The sequence below is a fragment of the Aythya ferina genome (genome assembly GCF_964211825.1).
Source record: "Aythya ferina genome assembly, chromosome: 12".
In the NCBI taxonomy this organism is placed as follows: Eukaryota; Metazoa; Chordata; class Aves; order Anseriformes; family Anatidae; genus Aythya; species Aythya ferina.
The window spans coordinates 17,748,188-17,763,910 of record NC_140308.1 but is presented as its reverse complement, the minus strand read 5'-3'; the positions used below and the strand labels follow the sequence as shown (position 1 = coordinate 17,763,910).

The following is a 15,723-nucleotide window of genomic DNA, read 5'->3' as shown; positions in this document are numbered from 1 at the left end:
TAATGAGCAGGTAGATCACTATTAAAGAACAGTAATTATCCATTTTTGATATAATCAAAAATTTTTGATACAGTGGAACTCTGATTTCACTACAGTAACAAACTAAAGCATTTCTCATCCTAATTCTTCTCAGCTTTAGGATAATAACTGTATCGGTATGTTTGAACATGCCAACTACATGGAGGAGAAAACAGCCTTTTCCTCAGTATAAAGGAAAACAAAAGTATTAGAATACTTAAAGCTCTCTGTGCTAATATAAGGCTAGATCCTGAGGTAATATAAATCATTTTTGCTCCATTAGCTTCAATATAATGGAACTATGTTAATTTAACCAGATGATTTTATCCACTTGTTTTTAATTGCTTTGTAACAGACTTTTTGTTTGTTTGTTTCAGTACATCCGTGTTTTCTAGTGGATTCTCCAGGAACTTTGTTGTAGAATTTATGTAGAAGCATTTTTCCCTAATAATACACATGGTCTCTTTGTTCCTTCCTGATTTTTCCGAAGTATTTTTGGTTTCCAATATGCCCTTCTAGCTGCTAATGTAAAGATATGGGAATTGCAAATTGAAAACAGCTGAACAGTTTCATCATTCACTGTGAAAATAAAACAATGTGTTCTTTTTTGTGTTCCTTAAATCAGTAACATCTTCCATTTTATTATAAAACCTACTTGCAGTGCTGCAGTCTCTAACAGAGAGATGGCCTCCTTTCATTTATGTTCTTCCCTTGTATAACTTACCAATTAGGGAAAAGAAAGAGTGACCACTCAATAAGATCATCATAATCATTTTTTAGTCAGTAACAGACTGGATCTTCTGTCTCTCTGCACTGTTGTGGATAATTTGATTTCCAGAAGAAAACGTTAACATTTTAATACAGATCAACTTGAGTATACAGAAGCATTATAAAACAGGTCTGATCTCTTAGTGCAGTCCAAATCACAGCCACAAGCACAGGTAGAAGGTTTAAGGGGTCAGCCAGGCACTGATTTTAAGGCACAACACATCTTCTTGCTCTGCAGAAAAAAATGTTAGATATGAGTGAGAGAGGAAATTGAAGTACTTTTCTGATTCTTAATTCAAGAAGTCAACAAAACCTCACAGCCAAGGCTTCAAAGCTGAAGAACATCTCATGGGGAGACTTGAACTCCTAAGTCCTTCAGTTCCTTTAGAAAACGGCATATTAGCTCCTCAGTCATATACGTACTTTTTTGGGACTGTTGATGCTTTTCATAACTTCTTCTATTGTTTCACAGTGCTGTGAGTTTGTATGGTTTTTAAGGTTTTATTTGGGGAAACTACTTTTGTAGAATTAAGTCCCACTGACTTTCATGAAATACGGAATGCTAGAAAATAAGATCTTGGTTCCAAGTCAGTTGGAATCTGGGAGACTTAACACAAGTAACAATTATGACAGGAGACCTGAGTAGCTTTTAATTTCCCTAAAGACACAGGTAACTCATATGGAATTGATTGCTTTATTTAAAGAAAAGCAGCAAATTATTCCCAACAGCTCCTTCAATTGATCTGAGAGATCAGAAAGGCAAATTACATAGTAGCAGTGAAACTCTTTCTTTTTATCATGGCTGATACATGATATCCTGTAAATGCAGATGATATCAATGTAATAGCTCAGAATAATTTCCCTTTCATTCCTTCCTAAGCATGTAGTGTCTAGCACGTTGTGATTGTTTTATTATTAGACATCTTTGAACTCATAAATTTGCAGGAAATAACACATAATTTACTCAAACTATTTGTCTCATCATTCACTAAATTAAGACAAGACTGTCTTGGTCACTTTTTCTGGATATTTTATTAACCGCTAAAAGGCAGCATGATAATACATAGTTTCCTAAAACAGGCTGTTTTCTGTGATGTTGCAGGATTTCAAAAGACTGTTAAAAATATGTAGCTATATCTAAAAGTCTTTGTGCTAATTTTAAAAGTACATCTTAATATACTGTCCTTGTTAAGATCATAGAATCATAGAATATCCCAAGTTGGAAGGGACCCATAAGGATCATTGAGTCCAACTCCTGCAGATTACGCCTAAAAAAAGTACCCACAAAATATTCTCCTGCATAATAATTTTCAAATTAGTCTTAAAGATTTAGAAATATTTTCTGAAATTGTGACTACATTTCTGATTTGCCTTCTTTGTTTACTTATTTGCTCAGCAGCTATCTTTTGAGTATTAGCTGACTAATTTATGGGAGCCACTAGAAATCAAAATGTTGAAACACTTTGCAATTAAATGATGAAAAAGTAACTTATTGGGTCCAAAATCAACCCTTTTACTATTGTGAATAGTCCAAGCAAGTGTATTCTGAAGGCAGACTCACACAATGACTTAAGAATCCAATTTAACCCCCCAAATCAGAATTGTACTAAAAGAGTTCTACATTTTCTTTCATTTCTGTTGCTTTTAAAAAAATAGTGATTTTTTTCCCCTTCTTTTATAATAGTTTATAGCACTGGGCATCATGGCAATTTACCTTGAAGCATACATCCTCATTGTACAAAGTAGACTTCTGTAATGCTCTATTATTCAATTTGTAAATGCTGCTGCACATAGACTCAATATAAATAACACATCAACAAGTAATTCATATACAAAATTGAAAAAGTTTGACTTTTGTTATATTCGATTTTATCAGCTAATGTGTGGCATTTTATTTTAATAACAAATCTATATTTATGATAGCTTATCCAATTCAGTCCGGAAAGATTTGATTTGTGTGTTTAATACAAACATGTATGTTTTATATGTTCAATATGTACATATTGTAGAGCTGCTGGACTTTTCCTGAAAAAGTGCTTGCGAATAATAATGTCTGTTCATCTGAGAGTAACGTTTTCAGGGAAGCAAGTAAAATCATAGGGACTGCTATTTTCTAATTCGAACATTTTCAGGTGGACCTTCGATAAAGGGCTCTTATTTTCACAGTTTCAAACATCTACAGTTATCACGTACACACAGGAAATTTTAGACCAATATATAGGTGCAAAAATAAATAATACTAATTATTTATTAGTATTGCACTAATAAAAGTACAGGCAAGGTGCTATCACTCTCACCCGGGACAGAACCTTACACTTATGGCAGCCGCAATGTCAGGCGCTCTCCAGTAAGGGGTGGTAGCATCTCCTCTGTGAAATTCAGCCGGCTGTACTCGACTGTACTGTGCGGCACTCGAGGGAAAAACTAGCTGCAGAAAAAGAAATGGGGAAGTCGATCCACAGCATCTGTAGGAGCCAACGAAATTTATCTTAATTTCTACGTTTTGCTTTTTATCCTTTTATATCCATTTTGCTAGAAATGTATTATGTTAGTTACTGATCGTTTAAGAATAATCTGTGCAACAGTGTACATACAGCACTTAGTGTTTTGGAACCACTACCATTAAAAAATTACACTGTCAGTAGCACTGAATCATGCAGGAAATTTAGAACTTTGTCTGGAATAGCAAATATTTGTGGATATACAGAAATGATGTTAAGCAATCTGTGTACTCGGAAGGTCCACAAAATTCTGATGAAGTAAATGGAATCCATCTGTTCTGAAATCAGTCCATTTATGATCTCAGAAGAACAATGTATTTTCCATTTCCTGCATTTTTTAATCCCTGTTATCTACTCCAACATTCAGTGAAGACAAAGGATTCTTTTTAACAAGTGTTTTACTGGAAGATCTTCTTTTTTATTATTTTTTTTTTTTTCCTCTCCCCTAAGAAATGGTCCGAATAGCCTATGCACTGCTTCCATGTGAACATGCTAATAATTTCCCAGTGCTTTTCAGATGTGCAGTGGCCAAAACAGGAACGGGAAGACCCAGGTAAGATGAAGCATGTTGTGCAAGACTGCCCATAAAAGAGTCACAGGACACAGAACAGAGGAGCAGAGTCCAGCCTGTTCGCTGCCCCGTCCTGTGCCTCAGGTATGACAACTGCTGCTTCTCCAGCTCTGTTGCTTACATGCTTGTCCCATTCAGAGAAAGCTAGATTTTTATTCCTCTCCAAGATTCCTGGTCCCAATAGCATCCTGAGTGCCTGGCAGTGTCAGAGAGCTGTTTGCTGTTTGCCCACCACCATCAGACAGGAGCGAGGTGAACGCAGCTGTCCTGCCTGCAGTGAATGTGCTGAGCGGTGCTCGCTTGGAGGGGGTGAATTCAGGCACATAGACTCGGGCCTACAGAGAAATCGTCAGCTGGCTAGCAGTGCCCACCCCAAACCCACAGTATTTAGCTCCTATATTACGGCAGTACCGTCAGCCCCGGGGTCACAGCGTGCTGTTAGCATGCCTTGCCCTTCAGCAGAGCAGCTGAGGTGGGGGGCACGGGCACCTGCTCCTGGCGTGGCCCACAGCGCCTCACGCCAACCTCTGTGCGGCTCGGTGTGCTCTGTCCCCCTCCACGAAGATCCGTGACCTCCCAGCGCCTGCCACGGGCCTGGGACCCCGGACAGCTTGTTGAGCCACGGGGACACGCTGAGGAGTCCCGGCCAGCCCTGCGGAACCCACCCACGAGCCCGTGAGAGGAGCGAGGCGGTCGGCAAGCTGCGGAACACGAAGCCGTCACCGCCCTCCCCGCTGAGAGCCCTGCGGCTGTCCCAGCACGGCGCCCCCCGGGGCCCCGCGCCGAGCCCCCCGCCCGGCCGCCCCTCAGCGGCCGCCGCCCGGAGGCGGGCGGGGCCCTGCCGCGTTCCGCCCTCCGCGGAGCCTCGCCGGGCCCCGCCGAAACCTCGGGCGGCGGCACCGGCCGGGGAGGAGGAGGAGGAGGAGGAGGAGGAGGAGGAGGAGGAAGAGCAGGGGGAGCGCCCGGTCCTGCCCCGCCGCCCGCTTCTCTTCCGGCGGCCTCAGGTGAGAGCTGGGCCGGGCGGGGGGAGCCGAAAGGTCCGGCCCCCGGTAACGCCGACAGAATGGGAATAGAGAAAGAGAGGGACGGGGGGAGAAAGGCTGAAAGAGCGAAACTTGCGGGTAACAGCGCCCCGCGGTGCGCCCTCGGGTTGCTCGGGAGCAGAGCCCCTGGGGCCGCGGGGCTGTGCCCGGAGCGGGGCGGGCGCGGGGAGCCCGCAGCCAGGTGAGCGGGGCGAGGTCAGCGCACCGCCGGCTCTGCGCGGTGCCCGCCGTGCTTCTGCTGTACTTTCATTGTTATTTTTAATAGTAATAGGGCTTTAAAATGGTCCTTAAACATCCAAAGAAGACTTGAAACGTGTGCAGAAGGTTGGCTCGGCTTATCGTTTAGTGCCGAGGAACCAGTCAGTCATTCGGCTCTGCTCTTGGTAGGAAGCGTTACGGCGCTTCTGTAACAAGTGAGCACTCGATAAAGGGATTAAAACATTTCAGTGCATATAACGTGGTGCTTGATCATCATTGTTAGATCACGTTATGTTTGCCCCAGGGAGGTAAAGCACGTCGCTTAGCAGGGGCATGTCATCCTGCAGATGTCACTGAGGACCCGGGACCATTTTAAGGCTGCTGACCCCGAGGCTGCCTCTGTAATCATTCGAGATTTGGTCTGCAGAAGTGCTGAAGTCTCACAAAGACACTTGAAAGCGTTTTTGGACGCTGAAAGTAAATATTCAATGTAGCGTTTGAATTCAGTTCAGCACAGAAGCCTGCTTTTCTCCTGTCAGCGTGTTAACATTTTATTTGTATTGCTCGCTGCTTAACGTGTTTGGGCATGGACCAAGACCACGCTGTGCTAAGTGCTGTGCAAATACTAGGTGAGGAAGTCCATGAAAAGGCATCTAAAACTTGTGGGTTTGATTCTGAGGCAGTTGTGACTTATTATAGGAAATAAAGTGTCCGCTGCTGGACATGGGAGTGTGAAAATTTCTACAGAGTAAGAAACAGATGCACCTATACCTGTGATAGTGTTTTTGCTGCTTTGTGCTATGATTCACTATGCTGGGGTCTTTTTTATTTATTTAAAGAAACAAACAAAATCTATGAAATTGTTTATCATTAAGCATGCAGGATTGCAGGGAAGAAAGTGAGAGTTTCTGGGAGGGTTTAAGGGTTCTGAGTAGGTCAGAAATAAACAAATAGCGTGCTGTGTGTGTGGTTTGTTGTCTGTTTATTTTAAAGAGATACAGATCTTTTGGGTGTTGATGTCCTGATCTGGAGGTTTTTAAATGGTCCCCTGTAGGAGGGAGAACAATTTGTTGCAGGTCTATGTTAAGACTGGTGATACGGTGTTCTCATGGTATGCTTGTGTGTATAGTGAAGCAAGTACATGTAAAATAAGTCTGTGTTGTAGTGAGTGGTTGACAAAGTCATCACTTACTGACAGCGATGTAGAACAGAAAATGAGGAGTGTGAGGAATAGCAGCCTCGAAACGAGAGAACAATACTGACTTCTAATGGCTGTTATAGCATGTTATTTATGCTTCCAGAAGCCATTACTAGCAGCAATTAGGGTCATTGGGGGTTCTTGTAAAGAAGCCATTAAAGTTCTTAATTTTTTTCTTAATGAAGCTAACGTCAACACCATTAGGAGTAAACAGGGAAGACACTTCATTCCCTAATGTATGTGGATATTTATGTTCTCATGGTTTGTGCTAAGTGAAAGAGCAGGTGCTGGTAGAGAGCTAATTAGTTTAGGTGTTAGCCTTGAGACAGATGATCGTTGTCTTCTGTTAATGTGGGTGTTTATGTAATTGCCAGTTGCTCTTGGATCAAAAAAGAAGGGAGGGGGGAGAGATAATATTCCTTGTAGAATTAAAAAACAAAACACTCTAAATTGAATTCTTGCATATCTATTTCTTGGGATATATCTTTGACTCAGATTTAACTAATGTAACAAATGACTGTGATTTTAATCTATTGTGAAGGTTTTAAAACACAGAGTGAAGTACTTCACACAGGGATTCCTCCCTCAGTCCCACCATTTGTGTCCAAGCTACATTTTATACGTTTTATCTTTCTGAAAAAGCCTGATGGTTGGAAGAGTCTGCTGTTTAGATTAATCAAATACAGGAGTTAAAGTGCACTGAGCAGGTCTTCTACATTCAGACCATCTTTTGGGGCTCCTATGCAGAAATCTGTACATGCATTTATAAATCAAAGATTGTTTTATTGCTAACAAGAAAGTAACCCTGTACCTGTGAGCTGCCAGCAGATGGAAGAGGTGTTCCCCAGGAGCTGCCCACTGCGGCCTGGCCTGGTGCCCCACGGCGCAGCCTGCTCTGGGCCTGCCTGGCTCCTGCCTGCTGCCCCTGGCAGCTCCATTTCATATCGAGCAGGTGTTGCCAGCTGTGTGTTCATCTTCCCACTCTGGCAGGAGACTGAGGAAGAGAGTTTAAATATAGATGTTGTGTCTGGAAGTTGAAACTTCTAGTTATGAAACGTACTGAGTCCTTTTTCCAAGTGTGCTAGTTGCTTGTTCCTGCTGTTATTTTGGGCTAGATTTAAAGCTCTCATGTGAGAAGCATCTGTGCTGATAAACAGTTCCAGAGATTTAGGCATACTGTTAAAAGGGAGTTAGGGACATTGTTTAAAACAAGGAAGTTCCTCGGGTGAGAACCGGGACCTTCTCTAACTGGAGCCCTGTCAGTACTGACATTCACGAACACCTCTCGGTGAAGTGCCCTGTCCCTGTAAAATGCCTTTTGAAGAGCCAACCTGTTCGTTCAAAGGCTGAATGCTGCTAAATAGATCATCTATTAAGCTGGTATCTGTAAAGTTTCAAGCTGACTATTTGCTCAGCTGACAGGATATTACAGTGTGAAATAGTTTGTAACCACTCTGCATTTAGATCATCATGCATTAAAATAAGGAAGTGTAGCTTCTTCCTTAGGTCAGTATGGTGCACTTCACAAGTAGTCAGTGTCTTCCGTCTGCTGAAAAGCATTTTTATATTTCATATTTTGAAAGAAGGAAAGATCTATTTATTTGGGATTGACTCATACTAATTTGAAGAGCCATTTTTACATGGAAAGAAAAATGCTCTCTTTGTTTTTATCATGAGGAAATAAAAGAGTTTTATACCATTTTTATTAATTTCCGTCGTTATCTGCAGAGGAATCTTCTGCTGTTGCTTACCTTTTGCTTTGTGTACCATCCTGTTTTCCTGAGTCACGCTGGGTAGGAACCAGGCTGTCCTGCAATGTATCAGCTGCGGCCGGAGCTGCCAAGCCATGGGGTGGTCAATAAAGGTAGAGGAGAAAGCAATAGATTTGGTCTTTCCTTTTGCATGTGTTTTTCTTTGCTTAATAAGCATGGCATATGACAGTGTAAATATTTTGTGCTGTAGTAATACTTCCTGCATGTCATCTGTAGGTTGCTACTGTAGCTGAGTATTCTCTCTTTGGAGTTACTAAAATGAAGGCAGAAAAGGTGAAGTCATTTCCTCTATGTTATGCAAAGTTTAGGTGGTTTGATCATCAGCTAGTTCTAAAAAAAGTGTTGTAAAGAGAAGTCCCTAGTACAAATAAATTATGTTTTATATAAATAAATAAAGCAGAAAATGAGCAGACTGGACATTAAGTAAATAATGACTAAAACCTAGGGATATGTTACATTTTACTAAATGTAGGTTATGCAAACCACCTAAAATGGCAAAATTTAAGCAGAATATGGGACTGCTGTTCCTTTTCTAATGGAGGTATTGCTTTGACTCAGTATCTTGTAGTTATTGGCATGAGTTTATATTGAAATGTATCCTTCAAATAAAACAAATGTTTCTATGTAGCCTGATTTCAGTATTTTTTATTTTATATAGATCAAGCAGGTGTTCTCTTCTGTGTGAGCCAGGTCGCTGTTTTGTTTTGTGAAAAATGCAGCAGATTCAGGTCTGCCCTTGGTTTAAAGATGAAGCCCAAGTTGGCCCAAATGAGACCCAGGGTTGTATGTACTGCTTCTCCGAAGAGCTTCCTTGCAGCTCGAGTTCCTCCCTGTAGAACTGTGTCTGAACAGCTGTTCTGCAATCCTCATTTCAGCATTAAAAGTAGCTTCTGGTCTGTAGTTAGACAGAAGGAACAAACAGGGTGTGTTTAACTTCTGTTTCTTGACATAAAACTAAGTGAATATGTAACACATTGCAGTTAAACACAGAAATCACAAAGACTACCAAGGCTGTAATTAATGTCCTAAGTAAAAGAAAGGTGACGAGTGTCTTCAAATATGGCTGGCTGTTTCTGGCAACTTCCCTCTGAAGTGCCCACATGCTGTACGTATGTGTCTGCCTGCATAGTGCCGGCTGTGCTCCAGCAGCTTGCAGGGGAACTGACCGAGGGCATTTCCAGCTTCGCTCTGATGCCTCCTGCCTCACAGTTTGCTTCAGAGTAGCTGCAGGGCTTTGTATCGTCCTCCATTCTGCATGATCCGTAAATGAGTACTATTTGACATGAGAGTTGTCTTTGATCCCACAATCAAAGGAACATATATTTCTTCTGAGATTCTCAGCAAGTGTAGTAATAAATTCTCTTTTTATAAAACTGCCTTGTAAATGACTGGTTATAAAACCATGAGTGTACTCTTGTACTGTAGCCAATATAAAAATGTTTTTAAAGGACTTTGATTAAGTTCTAAGGTCTTAAGTATGCATGCTTTATATAAGGGAAGAAGGCACCCTCTGGAAGTGTTTTATAGATAGATAAAAGTTACATGTAGGCTATTTCTACATTTTACTTAACACGTTACTTTTGTCTCTGGGAAAAGTTTTGTTATGACTAATAATGTTAGCATTTCAGTGAGTTGGATAAAATATTTTAGTAAAATGTAACATATCCCTAGATTTTAGTCATTATTTACTTAATGTCCCATCTGTGCATTTTCTGCTTTATTTATTTATATAAAACATAATTTATTTGTTCTAGGGATTTCTCTTTATGACACTTCTTTTTAGAACTAGCTGATGATCAAACCACCTAGCAGTGACTAATTTTTATTCAGATATAGTCTTCCATCCATGTAACCAAAATGATGAGGCGACGAGGATGCCAATAGCATGACGAAGCACAGGAAAGGGCTGGATAATGAATACAACTGGGAAGCAGCCACCAAGTTGGATTTGAAGCACACTGAGGCACAAAGTCAGCTGAAATTAATGGAAATGGACAATAAAATCTGATCATTTTAAATGGCAGATATTCTTAGCGCCTGGCTCACGTCAGCCTGAATCCATCTGTTACATTACTTCAGGTAGGACTTGCTGAAACAAGCTTGAGCTTAGTCAGGCAGAGGGGGGAAAAACAGACTGGGGCAAGTAGAGAGAGAATGTACTTCCTACTTGTGCTTTTCTACGTGTTTACAGCTCGTTGCCACTGAACTTCTGTGGGACTGAATCAAAAAAATGAGTTCCAGTAGCAGAATAAATTTTCGGTTTCCATTTCCTCATTTGAAAGGAAGCTGGGGTATGGCTATTGCCACTTTCTCACCTCCTGACGCTTTCTGCCTGATCTTCTGCTACTCCTTTGCTGGCAATTTTAGGCAGCTGCCATGGAGGTGACTGCCATCTCACTATCGAGTTGGGTGGGGGAAGCAAACATTTATATCTTTGTGTGATACGCTTTTACTGGAATAAACTGAATAACAGAAGAGAAATGTGTGTGGGCTTTATTACTTTCTTGCCGAGAGGAGTGAGCCTGCTTGCTCTGGCTGCATAGGCAGCCGCAGTCTGAGGTGGAGCAGCAGTGCCACCAGAGCTGGAGGCCTGGCTGGGCCTGAGGAGAGCCCAGCTCTCTTCTTCCCCATGAGCGATCTGGCAGGGGACTTTTTATTGGGAAAACTCTTGTTTTACCCTCTAGAACTGAATCTGGCAGTTGCTTCAGAATCTTGTGAGCAAATTGAAATTTGGCTTTTTGTATGCAGTTCATGAATTTGTCTTTTTTTTTTTTTTTTTTTTTTTTTTTTTTTTTTTTTTTTTTTTGTTCTTCCAGTAAGGGTTTTGCATATGTACAGGAGAACACAGCTTCTTTTGGCAATGTCCTTAAATTGCTTTCTGCTTGCTAGTTATATAAACGTCTTTGTAAAGTATTTTTTCTGAAAATACTCGTCTGTGATTCTGGTGGGATTCCTATGGCATGGCTCAGAGAACTGCTGCCCCAAGGAGAGGGCAGTTCTGCTTGCTTCCCCGGGTCTGCTCCCAACCCTCCTCAAATCAGTCCTGTTGCTCATCTGACCAGCTGCTGAGCTGTTTTGGGGAACTGCATGGGCAAAAAAAGCTTTTTTTTTTTTTTTTTTTTTAATTGGATAAGCATTTTTTTTCTTCTGAAGGAACAGAACAACCAGGAGAGAGGAAGTGGCAAGACTGTATTGCTGAACTTCTGGAGAGACAGGCAGAGACCGTTCCCTTCTTTTAGGCAGTAGCTGTGTTGTAAAACTGTGCTCCTGTTACCCAAGTAGTAAGCTGTACTTCTGCAGGCATGCTGGAAAAGTGACCTGGGCTGTATTTTGTTTTGAGGTATTGCTAGCTGAATTAATTGTTAGCCTAATTACAGGACTGCATAAGAAAGATCTTCACTCCTCTGCTTTACTTGTACAGCAGGAAATGAATGTGAAAATATTTCACGTTTGTACTTCTTAAAAAAATCTTTTTTTTTTTTTTTTTTCTAAGTTCCCGAGGAGCATCCTGTTTTGGATTTCGTATTTTATACTCTTTATTTTTAGTCTGCTTATTGTAATAAAGCATCAGTTACAAGCCCCCCACTCCCTTTTCTCTCAGGACACTGCACTTTTAAAATAAGGCAGGAGATGCAACATGGTGTTTTATTGACAATTGTGTTAGCACGTATTGTGATTTGGTTAAGGAAGTGCGGAGTTTAATGTAACACAACAGTCTGGAACTCACAGACATCAGAGGGTAGTCAAAACTAGGAGTTGCTCTGAGAAAGTGCGAATTTGATAGCAGTATAAACACCACATATATCTTTCAAAGAAATAGGAAAAAAACAGCACAGTTACTTTGTAAATGTGACTTGATGTGGTTCTTACAGCGCCACAAATATGCAAGATTCCACACAGGCAATTTTATTCCCCCATGAGCTGACGCGATGATTGCATGCATGTTCAGTACTCACTTGCAGAGTTTCAGAGCGTGATTTAGGGACATCAATTGTCAGTGTGAGCAGAACTGTGCGCGGGTGTTACGTTGCTTCTGGTGAGATGCAAACCCATAAACTAATAACACTGCTGGGTAATGGCGATTAAATAGGAATTCATGAATAATATATTGGAAGAATAAAGGCTCTTCCCTGCCCCCCTAAGATTCTGGATAGATTGAGGCAAGAATCAGGCTGCTTGTGTTCGTATACTGAATGTGTGTGTTCCGTAACTGTTGATAAAACATGTTTAGACAGGGAATTTGGATGTAGCTGTAGCTAAACTGGTTTACCAGAGTAACTTTAAACACTTGTTTTAAATGTTGATTGAATTTCTGTCCTGTGCTCATACAGGCTGTCACGTTTTATCATTCTGCTGTACTTATTTTTACCTGTCCTGGAAGTTATTTTGTCATTAAAATCAAGCCAAGGAGTGAGGCAGCACTTCTCCAGCACACAGTGTATTCAGCATGCTGAAAGCTACGCTGAATTACATAGTGAGTAGCTGGAAAGAGAATGAAGTGTTGCTGTTCTTACATGCTGGAAAACATTCTCACTAGAAATAGAGGGGATTTCAAGAGTGGGGAAAAGTGGCTGAGGGGGGAGATGTGAAATGACTTTAACTGTGGCACTGTACTCACAGAAATGGGCTCACTGTTGGCTGCAGGCAGAGGAGACCAAATTATGTTGTATAATAATACTCTCTTGGATCTCAGTAAGGTTTTCCAAGATCCAGAGTCAGGCTGGATTAGCACTAACACTGAGACGGAGGCTCTGGAGGTACCAGAAGGGGGAAGGCCACATATCTCTTCTGGAAACCTGGCATGGTTCAAAAGCTCTTGCCTGCACCTATCCATTGCGTTGGAGACCAAAACGGTCACAAATGTTGCCTTGAGTTGCAGAGATGTGAGCCCACGCTTAGAGCAAAGCTCTAGCAGTAGGCAGAGGAGCTGTGTGGTCTCAGCGTGAACAGCCCCATCTTTCTTTTCAGTGTCACGTCTGAATTTAGTAAGTTCTCCTGCATGCTAGTTGGTGGTTAAACGGCCTGATTTGAGCTCTGTGTGCAGGACAGTGGTTAGCAGTGTTTGTGCCCACCCTGTAGGTGAGTGATGCAAGGCTTTCAGGGCATGAAGGAGGGTCTGGGCTGTGCCTCCCCAGGCTCCCTCACAGAGCCCAAACCTTGGAACAGCGGCCCTGGGCCGAAGGTCAGCGCAACTTGCTGCGTCTGGGGAAAGGGAGCTGTTCGGGAGGCCCATTCAGCAGGACCACTTCACTCCTGCAGGCCAGAGTACCTGGCAGCCACAGGGACACTGAGCTGGTTGTGGGGGGACTTTGTAAAGGTTTTCAGGTGATGCTGGAGATCGCTAGTTAGTGCAAAACCAACTATCCTGTGTGCTGTTCCCTGGGTCTCCCTTCTCTGGGGTATTCTCTGGGGATCCGGTTGACGCTCTGTAGGGCTCCTGTGTCTCCGTACTCCACACCCCTCAGTGCAGGCTTTTCTTTGCTCTGCCCTCTGAGAAGGATCCCAGCAGGCCTCGATTCTCTTACCGTGCCCTCAGCTGCTGGTTTGTGCCTCTGGTCAGGCACAAACCCTTGGGTGGGCTGTTGCGTGGTTACCTTGCGGTTTGAGTTTAGACCTGAAAAACTGGTTTTTATAAGCACTAACCACCTGTTCTGTTAGGGAACGGCCGTGTAATTGTGGACGGTCTTTAATGATGTCTTGTTCAGCAGTGGAGGCTGAGCGCCGCTCCTCCCTCTGTAGTGCAGTACAATCCATCCTTCTAACTGGGTTCGGGTTCTTGAACAAAAAGTTACCTATGAACAGTTAGAAATGTCCAGCTGACCTTCAGAATATGGATATTTGTTCCCTGGGTAATCAAGAGGAATCCGTGGTTGCAGAGCTGTATTTTACATCTTTGTTCTTTCTCCCTCTCCAGAAGTGCGTGCAGCCAGGCTACCTGTATGGCTTCTAACGCTGCCGTCACGGAGCAGCTAGGTAATTACGGCTCTGGTAGTTTTTAGCCAGTAATTGGGCTGGTAACTGGTCTGCATTCAAACCTAAGAGGATGACTGCACAGAAAGTTGCCAAGGAACTAGTTATAATGCCTCAGTTATTACTTGAGTGTATTATTATTCTGCATAAGGTAAAAGTGAGACAGTTTTTTTCTACTTTCATATCCAGGAGGATGCAGTTTGTACAGTAGCATTTGCTATGAGAGATTTTACATGCTATTAATCCCCAAATTTTAATTGATCTACTAATAACTTATTCATGTAACTATGCAGTTAGTTTACTTTACCGTGATAATCTTAAAATATACATATTTAAAATCTGGACAATTTGATATTTTGGACAGAATGCAGAACATAGAAACTACATTGCATGCCTTGTGATTTGAAGTAAGACACCATGGACTGTTATGGGCTATTGATTATTAATTTTTTTCTATGTTGAGGTATAGGATGCAAAAGTGGGCAACAGTGATATTTTCCCACCTGTCCTTTCTCTTTTAAAATAAATATACAAAGAGTATTTTACAAGGTGATAACCTAGGGGATGAGGGAAACCCCCTCCTTGCAGTATTGCCAAATGTCACTTCTGAGGTTTTTGTTGTTGTTGTTGTTGTTGTTTTTTTTTTAAAGCGTTTTAATACTGTAAGACTCATCTTGCTCTTCCCTTCTCAATTTTGATCTATTTTTGGCCTAAATTTAGTTTTTCTCTGCAGTCAAGTGCTAAAAGCTTGATTAAAACACACAATTTTGTGATTTAGTGACATACTAAAAATGTCAGCAAGCATAAATATCCTGTATAGCACTAACCTTGTCAGCTAAATCATTCTTATAACTTCCTTCCTGTCTTAATGGAGAAGTTAGCAAACCTTTCTGCACTTTCCTAGGGCCTGTGACTTACTTTTTAATATATGTTTCCCTACAAAGCAATTTTAATTCCAGATTACAAGCACACTAAATGATGGAACATATCAGTAAGGTTACGTGCTGGGTATGCGCAGTATGCGAGATGTTTTTGTATTGATGCTATTGTCTCATTTTTATGCTTTTGTGCAAGTGACTAATTTCTAAACAAAAACTAGTGGTAAAACCCCCTAGAAATAGTAGTACTGAAACTAAATAAACGCATGTTTTTGTTGATGGTTCCTGTTTTTTCTTCTGTTTGAGTTTAGCCAGAATGAGAATACACCTTTCTTATTTGGAATTTATTGACCAGCATTTTACCCTGTGGTCTAAGTTCCTTGATGCTCCAGAAAATTCACCAAATATTCCCTGTTCCTTAGGTTGACCTTCTGTTACTAGTTTCTGTAGGATTGTAAAAGAAGGGCAAACTGGGAGAGTCACTTGACTGCTTGGAGCAGCAGTCATCACCCAGCCAAGCACTGATCCCTGAGGGAAAGGGGAAATCCAGTCTGCACTGGCTCTGGGAAGGTCAGGCGCTGCGTGGTCACTGGACTCCGGCACTCGGTGCCGCCGTCCGCCTTCCCGCTGTAAGCTGCAGGAGGAAGGATTAGTATTGCATGCAGTCGGACTGGTACTTCATTCAGCATTTTTGCTCACGATTACGAATTTTCTGTATTGCCTTTTATTTAAATGACAGGTTTCTTCACACATTTTTATGCTAGTTTCCAGGCATAATCTCAGTTAAGATGAGACTTTTGTGAATA

At 41.8% G+C, this 15,723-nt stretch overlaps 2 protein-coding genes and 1 long non-coding RNA gene across 5 annotated transcripts in view; 1 reads left to right on the top strand and 2 right to left on the bottom strand.

Annotated features, from left to right (window-relative positions):
• Positions 1 to 869: 869 nt before the first annotated feature.
• Positions 870 to 6,429, bottom strand: LOC311443364 (uncharacterized protein; the record flags this gene model as incomplete). Its single annotated transcript, XM_084533442.1, has 4 exons — positions 870 to 1,018; positions 3,101 to 3,214; positions 4,348 to 4,958; positions 6,411 to 6,429. The coding sequence occupies 4 exons, from the start codon at positions 6,427 to 6,429 to the stop codon at positions 977 to 979; spliced, it is 786 nt and encodes a 261-aa protein (XP_084389568.1). The 3' UTR covers positions 870 to 976.
• The window catches only part of ADCY7 (adenylate cyclase 7), a 62,550-nt gene continuing 51,543 nt past the window's right edge, over positions 4,717 to 15,723 (top strand). The window contains exon 1 of one of the 3 annotated variants that reach the window (XM_084533955.1): positions 4,717 to 4,862. The gene's annotated coding sequence lies outside the window, so the exon portion shown is untranslated. The remainder of the gene's footprint in view (positions 4,863 to 15,723) is intronic. The other 2 variants (XM_084533953.1, XM_084533954.1) reach the window with 2 other exon arrangements.
• On the bottom strand, positions 7,244 to 8,185 carry LOC311443633. The gene is made up of 2 exons (XR_014697368.1): positions 8,049 to 8,185; positions 7,244 to 7,291 (listed from the first exon to the last, which is right to left on the bottom strand). It is a non-coding gene; the product is annotated as an uncharacterized lncRNA (long non-coding RNA).